This window comes from Acanthochromis polyacanthus, chromosome 23 (genome assembly GCF_021347895.1).
Source record: "Acanthochromis polyacanthus isolate Apoly-LR-REF ecotype Palm Island chromosome 23, KAUST_Apoly_ChrSc, whole genome shotgun sequence".
NCBI lineage: Eukaryota > Metazoa > Chordata > Actinopteri > Pomacentridae > Acanthochromis > Acanthochromis polyacanthus.
Window position 1 is genome coordinate 3,577,109 of NC_067135.1, and position 13,273 is coordinate 3,590,381.

Sequence of the window (13,273 nt, forward strand, 5' to 3'; positions counted from 1 at the left end):
CACATAAATCTGCTGTAATTTCAGAACCAGATTACTTAATTTGCTGCTGAAACATTAATATCTTTGGACAAGGGACGTTTGGTGCCAATACTTTTGGTACGTACAAATATGCATGACTACAAGGTTGCAGCTCCTCTCTTCCTTGTCATATTCTATTGACATATCATATGTATGCAGTGTTTGCATACATATGATAATGCATAGACATTGACATATCTATGCATTATCCTTGAGTAAATACTTATGAGCATGTCATAGCATAGATGTTAACATGTCTATTCAATGACAAGTTCATAAGTTATTCACGCGAGAGTAATAGGCTGGAACAGCTGCATGCAGGTTATAAATATGAACACATTTCATGTCATGACAACCAGCAATGTTGAAAAAGTCCAGTTTAGTTTGATATGTGCAACAAATACCTCCAGAACAATTTGACTGAGAAGAACAGATGTGAATCTGGACCCAAAGTGTGTTTGTTGGCCTCTGAGAGTGCACTAGGAAAGAGTTGTTACGCAGAAAAAAGCACGTTAGCATCCCCTTTTATTCCTGAGTAGTGCTAATGCTGTGAAACTGTTGCATTAGGGGTATTATGGTATGATCGCAGCGGATACTGAAGCAAGATTAGCTGACAGTTTAGCATGTTAAACCTGTTCACAGTTTCTATGTTAAATGCTAAGTCCTAGTATGTCAAACTCTTAGTAAGTCTTTTAGCAATGAGTTAGCATTGTAGCACTGACCCTAAAGTAAAGCTGAGGCCGTTTGAAGCATTTCTTTTTAGACTATCCTGTCCTGAACTCACATTTTGAACAAGTGAAGCCAAAAGAGAGGAAAGGTCAGAGGATTATTCATCTTATTATATAAATGTCTATATAATGAAATTAGTCCAACAGTCTGAAGAACAGTCATTATCTACATCCAAGCTGCTGGTGTGGCTAAAAAATGCAAATTCTCCAACACATTCATGCATACTTTAAGGCTAAGGGTTGAAATCCTATAAATAACTGGTACAGGCCTACTATTGATCATTACTAAAATATGTGCAATCTTCCGCATGAAAAATGTATGAAAAGGGAAGACTGATGTGTAAGTTTGAATAAAAGGGCCTGGACCAGACTTCTGCTCTGGTCTGAGCCTGGCGGTGGCTGGCAAAGAGCCCAGCAGAGGAGCGCGCAAATACAAAAGCCGAACCACCGGAATACAATATCAGAGAGGCGAAAAGCGAGACAGGGAGGCAGAGCAGGGGGCACTTGTGGGCCCCATCTCTTATCAACCTCTGCTGTAATGGCAAATCTGGGAGTCAAGAGAGAGATAGAGAGAGAACGGCTTTGCAGGAAATCAGGAGTGAGACCAGCTGCTGTTAGCGCCACGAAATTGGGCGCCGCGCTCCAACAGCTCGAGAGGGAATTGTTGTGGTGGAAGAGAAACTCGAGCTGTCTTGAGTGTAGGGTACTGTCTGGCAGACCTCCTCTGACGAGTCATTAGAAACAAACAGAGAGAGTGAGGGGAGTGAAAAAGGGTTAAACTACAGGAGGCACCTACATAGCTTTCTCAGTTGAACATATTCTTATTTATACAAAGATATTGCAATGGAAGATTCAACTTCTAAAGGCCTCCGAAAATGGAAACTTCCGCTGCTATGTTTTAGGGTTAATAACAATATATTCAACTAAGAATTACATGCATACATGTGTTTAAAACCGAGATCTGCACAGCTTTCTTGGTTGAATATCTTGTTGTTTACACTAAAATATTGCAATGGGAAATTCAGTGTTTGGAGGCCTTCAGAAATCAAATCTTCCATTGGCAAATTTTAGTGTAAATAATATATTCAACTAAAAATTATGTAGATTTAACACTTGTATTGATGTAGCTTTGTTGGCTGAATATTGTTATTTAAACAAAGATATTGCAACAGAAGATTTGATTTCTGAAGGTCTTCAAAAATAGAATCTTTCATTGCTGTATTTTCGTGTTAATAACAATATGTCGATACACATGTTTAACACCTGTATCTATATAGCTTTCTTGGTCGTTCACAGAAAAATATTGCAATGGGAGATTCCATTTTTCGAGTCTTTGAGATAGTTTTCAGTGAATTCAACTAAACCCTTAGAGATCTGTCTTCCACTGCTCTGTCAGAAATCCTAAAATTGAACTTTTTTCTCTTGAACTTGAGTTTTCACTCACGTCATGACCAGGGTTTCGTCCCCCGGCTCGCTCAGGAGTCCATCGACGAACACGGAGGTGCTGGTGAAGTTGTGAACGTTCCATGTCCGTCCTTCATCGATGCTAAACCTGAGGAGAGAGACGAAATGTTCACAATCATGAGACTCTCCACACGGAACCATCGCTGTTAATGAAACAGCCTTACACCGGTGTCAGGAATGGCTAAACCAAAGGGAACTGACCATTTGGCATTTTAAGAAGTTCCAAAAGTGGTAGGTTTAACAAAGCTAGTCTCATGTAAGAGCACCTTTGCCATATAGTCTGTCCTTATCCTGAATGCCATTTCTTAACAATCCACATATTTGATGATGCAATGAAGCTCTACTTTGGCCCAATGAGGGTCTTCATCTGTAGAAAAGCTATGAATAATATACGTCTGCTGATAGGCTTCCTTGTGTAACAGTGTTTGGAATTAGAGTTTCCTTCGATACTAACTCCAAAACAAGAACAAACAAGAGGAGCCATCTGCTCGGCTTTATTCTCTACGCCGACAGCTCCTGCAGTCAGCGGTGGCAGCAGGGCTGAGTAAGTGTGACTGTGTGATGGAGAGGGATCAATGCGGAATCGAGCAAAGCGTGGCTCACACTGCAGGCTGTGTGTTTTAATGATGTTCTAACAAGGACGACAATAAGATAATCAGCAGGTAAACACGCACAGTGAGAAGAAAACAGAGCGTCTGAACAAAGCGAATAGAGATGCTGTCATTGAGGCCTCAGTGTGATTCGAACAAAGTCGAACCCAGCAGCGTTTTAATCCCTTTTTCTCACGGCACAATCAGTTGGGTGCTGGGTCTCGCAGCTCTGTAAGAAATGACTGCAGCTATCGTCCAGGTGTGCGGTGGTGTGAAAGTAGTCTTCTTTTCAGTCGACGCACAAAACCCATTGTTCAACTTTTCATGTGTACGACTACATGTAACACCACGGGAGGTTTCTACAAGAGTGTGTCCAAAGTTTCCTGTCAAAGACGGCACTTAACAGATGAAGAGTTGTTAGAGAAAGATCTAGAACACAGTGTGGTGTAGTCAGGAGGACGCTACAATGGCAGGCATTGTTCCCCCATCTTTGAGTGTAGTCATTTGGACAGCTACTTACATGTTTGCCCTTAGACGTGATCACACAACACATGGCTACACCAGTTTGCCGTGATGTCCACCAGTTCATTTATTCATCTATGAGTACAGATGAGCTAATCCTGGGTGAGGCGCTTTCACACCTCGGTTGGAGGAATGGTAAAGTACATTTTTGCCTTTTAGCTCAGGTACTGTGTAACAAAAAGTATACGACCAAGAACATAAAGTTATATGAGTACATAAATCAATGATTGGGTAGTTTACATGATGCCATCTTGCATCATCAGCAATGTGTTCAAAATCTGAAACTGGCAGCAGGTTGCGCTACACTTTATGGTGCCTGGTGCATCCATTTAGTTTCCCTAGTATAACAGCGCACTCACTAAGACATAACCGAGTTTTATTGCAACCTGTTCTCATTTGTCAGCCGCACAGACAAGCCAAAACATTACAACCACTCACAGATGGAGTGAAAACCACTGACTGCCTCCTAACATACAGTGCAATGTCAAGGTCTGGTATAGATGGTAAGTAAACCATCAGTTCTTGTTTGATATGAGAGTCGGGTATGCGTAAAGGCTGGAGCAACTTCTAAAAGAGCCAGATTGTCATGGCCAGATGACTGCATTGGAGTATTTCTGAAATGGAAAGGTTTGCTTGGTACTTCTTTTCAGCCATGGTGAGTCTCTACCAACAATGGACCGAGGAATAACAAACCGTACCCCGTGACAGGATGTTCTTGAACCTTCCTGATCCATGAAGACACCACTTTTCATCTTACATGAATTAGAGGATCTGCTGCTAATGCCTAGTGAAAAATACTACAGCGTACCTTCAGGGGTCAAGAACAACACACAAAGACTATATCTCAGCAATACAAAGTGGGTTTGATTTCTTTTAGGCATCGATTAAACCTCCATAAACTCATCTATGTAAATTAAAATGACACATTTAGAAGCTTAGAAGTAAATACTCCATTCACGCACTGAAACAAGTCTGCACATATAGCGCAAAAGTACTCTCCACTACACAATGACAAGGTGTCTCATTTGGCCAATTCAGCCATAAATGCTTGATCTGGAAACCAGTTCTGAAGAAGAAAAATGATTGAATGATGAAAATCTGTTCTGCAAGTTGACAGTATTGGTTCCACTGGTTTGTCATATATGAAACCCTGCCAGTGTGAGCTCAAGTGTTTGAGATGACCACTTCATTCACTCATGATTTACACCACCATTCAAAAGTTTGGGGTCACGCAGGCAATTACATGTTTTCCATGAAAACTCACACTTTTATCCATGTGCTAACATAACTGCACAAGGGTTTTCTAATCATCAATGAGCCTTTCAGCACCATTAGCTAACACAATGTAGCATTAGAACACAGGAGTGATGGTTGCTGGAAATGTTCCTCTGTACCCCTATGGAGATATTCCATTAAAAAATTCCAGCTAGAATAGTCATTTACCACATTAACAATGTCTAGACTGTATTTCTGACTAATTTAATGTCATCTTCACTGAAAAAAAAACTGCTTTTCTTTCAAAAATCAGGACATTTCTAAGTGATCCCAAACTTTTGGACAGTAGCGCATCTTCCAACATAAAAAAACCCCAAAACAATCTGGATGTGCTAACAAATCCAAAACAGCTTTTCAGTTCATGCTAGACTCAAAACACACCAGAATCGGCTTGGTACCAGACCCTTATCTTCAGGTGGTCTTGATCTTTGTTAAATTTGCGTCAGAGTTTGACTGACATCTTTCACATCATCTTCAAGAATGTGTTTGATATAAACTCAACGTTCAAGATGTGAATTCATGCTAAACTATGTATTTGGCATCAACTGAGCAGCTACAGCCTCCTACATGGCGACATCCTCGCTCACCCAGCCAATTATATCTCATTTCCTCCAGCTAATATCCGAGTTATTAGAATTATGAGAGATGGCTGTAGGGATGACCCTGTAATCAAACAGATTAGCCAGCCAAACTTATAATTATGCTCCATGCCACACACCAGACTTCACTTAATTTCTCCCGCGCTACAAAGAAACCTAAAATAAGACTAATCATATATGTACGTAACACACTCTTGTCCAGGCGCTTTGTTACAGAGGCGTTTCTTTTCTCAGCGCGCTACCTTTTCCATAATTAACAGATACGAATGCCTGGTGTGAGCTACAGAGTAAAAGAATACTCCTTCGAGTTTCAGTGAGTGGATGAGAGGAGCTGGGAAATCATGTGAAATGATTCGAGCGTGTGTGTACATGCAGTATTCACTTGTAAAAATCTCGATGCGCTGCTTTTCAAATGGCCGTGAAAATGGCATTACTTTGATCCGCGCTGTTGCAGATATCCAGCCCCCGCATGGGAATACGGTGTAATTATTTTTGGAGAGTCAAGCTCAGTGCGAAGTCTGGGAACGAGTCGAGGAGAGATAGTTTGGAGCATCACGAGTGTCTAAATGTGGAGGACTCAAGAAGCATTTTAGGTCAACAAGGGTTCTTCACAGACAAAGAGTGACTCTCCTCTCAGTTAAAGCTTGCCATGTCTTCCATTTATCTTTGTTTATTCCTATATTTCTCTTTCTCTGTCCTTTCTACTCTGTGTTTTCTCAGCTTTGATTCTTTCTGTCTGGCAGATTAAAACCAGGCCATACAGACTAACTTTAATTTCTTACTTTTCTTTTACAAAACTCACCAATAGAAGGAACAAAAGATTGCAGTGCTTATATCTATGGTTTAAAAGGTAAGTCTGGTAAAGTTTGACTTCAAAGGTGACTGCAAATAGGTGTGGTATGTGGCAATTTGACTTGGAAAATCCCAAGTTATGTTCAATGGCAACTAACAGTTTATGCAGCGATAGCAAACAGCAACACTATTCTCTGGCATACACCTGGACATTTTATGCTCCTATTGCTGCAAAACCGGTCCATTACTTCCTTTGTTGACACTGGAGGTAAACAGTGAAGTAAATGGCTGTTAATGAGCAGCACAGGCAAGTTTTTTTTTTTTGCCTGGGCATAGTTATTCATGAACATTTTAAGCCATGGATTGAACATACATGGAAAATGCCATGATGTTAAGGAGGATGAACTCCCAAGGATGGAGGTCTAACCCTGGTGGATTTGGCGACACTTATGTTTACCAGTACAAAAGACAACAAACCTTAATCATACAGATGCTATTCAATAGAGTGGCACATAGCATGCCATTAGCAGGAGAACAGGAAGTTTAAAATGCAACCTCCCAGGCTTGATGACTGTAAGGCCTTCCTTTGGCATTTACTTTTACCTCTTGACCAGTAGGTTCACTTGCATACAGCGCAGCCTAGGTGTGTCCTGTGGTGTTTGACATGAGATACCAGTGGATCTTTTGGCTCCTGTGGGTCCGTTGGGCTTGTTTCTATGCATTGAGTGGATGCTAAACGCTAACAGTTAAATCTGGAACTTTAGGCTGTTTGTCCTGTTGTTGGAGGACAAGGTGCTGGCATCAAGGAGTGATGCTTCCAAGCAAGGACGTGCTTGTTTTGGGTGTCAAAGTGGCATCCACATGAATCGCAGGACCCAAGGTTTCCCAGCAAAACATTCCATTATAATGAGACAATTAATAACTCACCTGCCAGTGGTTTCAATATTGTGTCTGATCGGTGTATAACAGTGTAGAAAGGCTACAGAACAGAATTCCAATGACTAGGTGCAGTTTTACATCAACAAAATTAGCTGCTAAGACTTCTTTTAACCTCTATATTCCACCCAGTCTGGTGAAAATGTACTTATAATGCGGTACTTGTGTATTTTATCTCATTGAGCAGCCTTAATCTTGTTTCGTTTACTAGAGTTTCCTGCCAGGTGTCTGTCGCAGTGCTCCTTTGCTCCAAATGCTCCACCGTTTTCTTTGATTTGTTGTGCCATGTAAGTTTTACACTTTAATGCATATTGCTTACTGTTAAAGTTGCTAGTTATGTGGTTGTTGTAACCACTAATACTACTGTAGGTCTCCTTTATCTGCCTCATTAATGCCTATTATCCATGCATCGAATAAGCAAAATGTAATCTGAAATAAACAAGGATTAAAACTAGATTATAACACAGGGAAGGTAATGAAGCTGGACTCGCCTAAGACTTTATTATATCAGGATTTATTGGTGCACATTTCCACCTTCTCAGACAAAGATATGATTAAACAAATTAGAATAAACCAAATGCCGGAGAGTAAAGCGGAGGATTTGTGAGGCCCCTGGAGGTCTCGGGTTGTGAGGCAGTTGCTTATAACCCCACCGTAAAAAGAATAAAGAAAACAGGCAGTGAGAGAATCAAGGAATTACAATAAAAGGGCTGCAAAATGTTCGATGACACGCTGCATGTTGGGGAGTAGTTCTAATTGCAGCACAGACGTTCCACTTCCACTCGTCTCCGGAAAGCCTGTCGTAAGCGCGAACTGCAACTTTAACAAGGAAGTAGCATGTTAGCGCGGAGGAGCCAGCTAATTAGGGCGGACGTCCAGCAGAGACGCGTTCTGAAGATGTAGTAAATCAATGTGCAAAGTCCTGGAATACCGCTCGCTGTTCCGTGATTAGTTCTTTGGCCCGAGAACAATGCATTTAGTCATCGCAGCTGAAATGTGTTGCTCTCAGACAGAACACCGGACTCCATTATAGAACGGTTGAGAAACAAAGAATTATGCGGGTGGAGGGGGGGTCACGAAGCTCCAACGAGAAAAGGGGTGCTGGCTCCGGAACAGAACGCAGGGAGAGCTTTGGATGACAACATTATGGCCATTCTGGGTAATGAAGTGGTAAAAAAAAAATCGTACTCTTTTTACTTTGAAGAAGAAGAAGCCGCCTTTTCCAACACTTTTCCATCTCACTGGAGCCTTTGGGGTTATTGATTCCACCAAGGCATGAGGTGAGGGGGGTAAAAAAAAAAAAAAAAAAGTGAAGGACTACATCTAAAAGGTCATTTGATTTAGGTGTGCGATAAATGTTTTTTTTCTGGGCTCCCCCTTATCTATGCTCTCTCATTATTCCATCCTTATTTATTAAGGTCGACCAGATAGCATCTTGCCGAGCTCGGAATTGCCTGTGTGGGCCGTTAGGGGGAAGAGAAGGGGGTGATCTTAAATGATGTTGAAGGGTACAGCGTCGGACTTGGGAACTAGCAGTTTTTTCCGCTCTAATCGAAACAGAATGCAGATGAAATGGCTGAGCATATGTGCATCTATTCATGCACTGATATCCCGGGCTTTGATAAATGGAGTTTATTCAAATTAAAATGGTAAATGAGAAAGCTGTAATTAGTAGAAAGCAACCATTTAGACTATTACGAGAAGCTGCACACACTTCTTCTTCTTCTTATAGTTTGATGTTTTTGTGAAGTTGAATTTACTTTGCCCATCTGTGTGGTATTTGGATCGCGGGGCAGCGAGGATGGAGGTTAATTCAAATGAGGCAAAGCAGGCGAAAAGACGTCTGAGAAGCACGTTTGTTTCCGACGCAATATCCATCTGCTGCTAATCTGCAAAAGGAGCCGAAATACTTGGACTGCTTCAAATGGAAATGCAAGCATTTTAAGTAAACACTCTCCAGCCAGCAGATGGATGATGTTAAATGACATTTCATGTGGTTAATGTCAGTAAATCAGACTGCATTGATCTAGAAATGAGTACGATGGATTTATCGATCAGTCGTTCTCAGCTTTACACTGTGAATGAAAAGCTTCTCCTTCGGTTCATTAAGCACTTGCAGCCACCACAAACTGCATGCTGATAAATCTGCAGTTTTTGACCTTAAACAGTGGTGACAAACATGCAGCCCGCGGGCCAAAACCGGCCTGCCAGAGGGTCCAATCTGCTCGTTATCTTCTCCAATATAGTCATACTTGGTTGCTTGGTGATGTCCATTCTGTTGAAGAAATGCTGCATTTCGTAGCAACACATATTTCTCCCCTAAAAGAATGAAAGAAGTATTGCTTCCTATGTCATCTTATACCACTTAACATAGTAAGGTGAAGACCTAGAGGACAGAGAATCGAACAATCCAAAGATGTCTCTGGATTCTTTATGAACAATCAGTTGGTGACCTTGCCAGCAAGTTGATTTCTCGCGATATTTGTGAGTTCACAAATCTCTCAAGAAACCATCTTGCTCCGCCCCCGCATTCACTGTTCGTACAGAACCAAGTTGGCACGGGCCAATCACGCAGCAGTATTCGTGTGTGGGGCGGGATATCCGGGTGTGAAGACGACACCAAGCGCCAGTAGATCAAAACAAACACGGCAACGGAGGACAACGATCGTGTAGATGCTGCTATTAAGTCAGTTTTAGCTGAATCTCCTATCACTTCTTTGAAGGAAGAACAACGAGAGGCGCTTTGCGCATTTCTGGATGGTAAAGATGTTTGTGCTTTTTTACCTACGGGTTTTGGTAAGAGTTTAATCTACCAATTGGCTCCGCTCATTGTGAAGATCCCGCGATTGGCTAAAAACAAACCTGTCAGAGGCGGGACATACTGTTGCATTGTCCAATCCGTGCCTCTTTCCTCCGAACAGATTTACATGGAGCGGTCCCAGATTGATATTGTGGAGTACTGTCAAGTACTACACAATTATTAATCTGGCTATTCCCTGGTTAGGTGACGGTGGGAAGGAACCAAGAAACTGCAACTAAAACAGGGAGGATAAAAACAAAACAAAGCGACAGAACCAGGCTCAGGGAAGGCGGCCATCTGCCTCAACTGGTTGGGGTGAGACTGGGGATTTCAGTGATGTAATCTTAGAGAGGTTTTCTCTACAAACATTGTTGACATAACGCACCACGTCCTTCCATATATTAGACCCTCCAGAAAAACACGGGCTAAAGTCCTTGATTCCACAGGCTAAAATCCTTGATTATGCGAATAAATATGCAGGGTTTTATGCGGGGAAATTGCGGAAAGTTGCAAAGTATGCGAATAGTTGTGAAATATGCAAAAAGATGCGAAATATGTAAGAACTGGGAAAAAAGGTGATTCTTCTCTTACATCCTGTTACTAGGCTACCACTGAATGAAAAAGAGCAATATAAAGATAAACAGACATACTACATGCAAGACACATCACAGTAAGTGCTGCCAATGTTTCATTTATTATCAGCTTAAGCAGGACTTAAACATTCCTCAATCACAAATTTCTCACAAATAAAACATTCTTTCTGCTTAGTTTCTTAGATTCTCTCTTAGATTCTTCGGTGCTCCAGAACGATGTTGCACGGGGTTTCAAAAAAGTTTCCCACCACGTTCGTGCAGTAAATCTGGGTTCTGTTTTGCCCGGTCTCTGGCTGAAATATTCGTAGGTAAATGTGATCTTTGAGCATTCTCCATTCTTGTTTTTTGTCTCTGAGCGCCGCGCTCCGCATCAGCTCATGCTTCTAGTGTGTGTGTGAATGCGCGAACTGATGACGTCAGGTCAGGCCGGGCGTCACATAAAAACTCACAACTCCATTTATATCGGTTATAGTTTTCTCATTTTATGCGGAAATTGTGAAATCAAGCGGGACCCGCATATTTCTCTTTTTTTTTGTGGAAATGTGAGATTCTTGCAGGAATTATGCGCCTTTTGGGAAATAACTGACCCCCGCATAATCAGCGGCATTTTGGTGATTAATGCGGGAATTCATGCGATCGCATAATCGGGTTTTTCTGGAGGGTCTAATATATATTCTAGATCTTAGGCAATGCAACCAAAGCAGCAGACGGCAACGGCGATGGCAACGCAGTCCGTGCACCTAAGACAAAAGACCTTGCAAAGGATGTTGGAACTGCACAATTAAAATGAGACCATTGTACAACCTTGACCCACTGACCAACTTTGCCTTTGGATTTACTTGTTCCTGCACCATTATCTACGCATTTTTTTTAATCTCCAGTTTCTCCCATCTTTCCTTTCATGTCTGTTTTCTTTCATTTAACTTTGAGTTTCTCCAACCTGTACAAAACATAGAACACAATTAAAGGTTCACTGATGGATTGACTGCCAGAGGCTCCTAATGGACGATCCGCTGGCACCAATCAATACCAGAACAATACATTTAATTAACCTACATTACTTGTGTCATATCAGAGGTGGATGACGCGAGCAGACATCACTAAAAAGCCATTAATGCAATGATCACACCCCATTAAACAATGTCTCAAAGCAGCGAGGACTGCTCTGTTTTCGGTGCCATGATTGTGATCTTACTTGAGTATCTTGAGGGGAATAGAAGTATCCTTGATGGCAACGATGACCCCACCGTGGTCCAGATACAGGATGTGATGCTCCTCCTCGAAAACCTTCAAAAAGCGACATTACAGGTAGGAAATCACATTACCAACGCTCTCATGTTTTTGTGCTCATCTTGATAAGCTGCAAAAAGTACTTTAATACCCAGCTGGTATTCAGTTTAGGCTTCAAAAAATAAACTAAACTGGATCTCCGACCTCCTCAGATTCTTCTCAGAGCGGAGGGAGAGAGCAGAGGAGGTTGGGAGGGGAAGAAAGACTTATATAAGAAGAAGAAGCGAGCGAGGACGTGATGTACCTGTCTCCATGTCTTCCCACAGTCTGAAGTGATGTACATCTCTTCCTTATACTCCACTAGCTTGGAGCCAAGGTTACCTGAAGGAAAGACGAAGAATGGAGAATTTCATCAGGCGGGAAGGCTCAGGAGGCAGGCAACAATAACAGATTCAAACAGAGGCGAGAACACAGAGCGAGCAGATGCAGGGAGACTAGACTGAAAAAGCAGAGGGAGCCACATGGGCTGAGGATTTCTAGCTTACAATTTTTTATTGCCTTGCTGTTTTTTATTAACAATTGACCAGAAGGGAAGACTGCACCTTGGAGAAGGGTATGAATTTAGAATTTCTCGGCATTAGACAGAAAATAAAGGGTTTCTTCTGGATCAGAGTCTGTCATGGATGGATGTATATGTAACATGAAGGCGGGTTATACTGCATCGTACTCATTTTTTTACTGATTAAATCAAGATTCATGGAAGCCTTTTACTTTCAGAGAGGAAAAAGACAATTGGTAATGTTAGGAATGAAAAGTCGAGTCAAGAATATGAGAAAGAAAATGATAAGAATGTCAAAAATCTGACATTTACTTGTTAATATTTGAAATCAGAATGCTGAGAAACTTAATTATGAGGCAAAATTGAGTCAATTTGACTTCAATTTCACTTAATCTCGAGTTTGAAACAGAAATACCAGTTTATATTTATGCTGTAAATTCAAATTTTGTCCTAAAAAGCAAAAAAAAAAAAAAAAAACTTCTCAGCTTATAAATTCCCTCAGTATCATCTCATACTAGCTTTTAATTTGTACTTTAATGAGCACTAAATCACAACTGACTTGGTAAATCTAAATCTCCAAACTTTCATTGGGTTAATACATCTCACAACATCTAAAGTGCAAAAAACAACACGCTGAGTTTCCTTAATGAAGGTTTGTGTGAGGCTATTTGTTGACCTGCTGCAGGAACATCTGTAGCTTTACTGTCACTGGAAGGCTGTCAAATATCCAGTGCAAAGAGGTTATTAAATCTAACTTCTGATCCTGAAATAAATCTCTGTTCACGATAAAGCAAATTATAGTATGTCCACCACATACACCCTCTGTCAAAAGTTTTAGGACGCTTTCTCATTCAAATGAATGAGAAAGCGTCCTAAAACTTTTGACAGGGGGTGTAGTTGATGCTTTCAAACACACTGTAGTATCCTCATAAATTAGGATAATAGAACAAAAACAGTACATTATGCACTCCGTATTCTACTAATGCTTTGCAGAAAGCTTGTTATCTATTAGTTAGTTTTAAGGTATTAGTATTATGACATGTAGCAGCTTGCTGATGCTGAATGTTTCACAGTCAGTGGCTTTCCTCGGAAGGCAAATAAATTCCCTATTTTGTCCATTAGATGGAGCAGATGGCTTTGACTTTTAGACCTTATTCACATCTGATA

The 13,273-nt window shown here is 41.2% G+C and overlaps 1 protein-coding gene across 4 annotated transcripts in view; it reads right to left on the reverse strand.

The window, feature by feature from the left end:
• The window catches only part of sorcs2 (sortilin-related VPS10 domain containing receptor 2), a 365,472-nt gene that overhangs the window by 17,367 nt on the left and 334,832 nt on the right, over positions 1–13,273 (reverse strand). For all 4 annotated transcript variants that reach the window (XM_051943725.1, XM_051943727.1, XM_051943726.1 and 1 more), the window contains exons 12-14: positions 11,852–11,928; positions 11,513–11,604; positions 2,191–2,298 (exon numbers count right to left, since the gene is read on the reverse strand). In XM_051943725.1, coding sequence (XP_051799685.1) covers positions 2,191–2,298; positions 11,513–11,604; positions 11,852–11,928 — 277 coding nt within the window. The remainder of the gene's footprint in view (positions 1–2,190; positions 2,299–11,512; positions 11,605–11,851; positions 11,929–13,273) is intronic.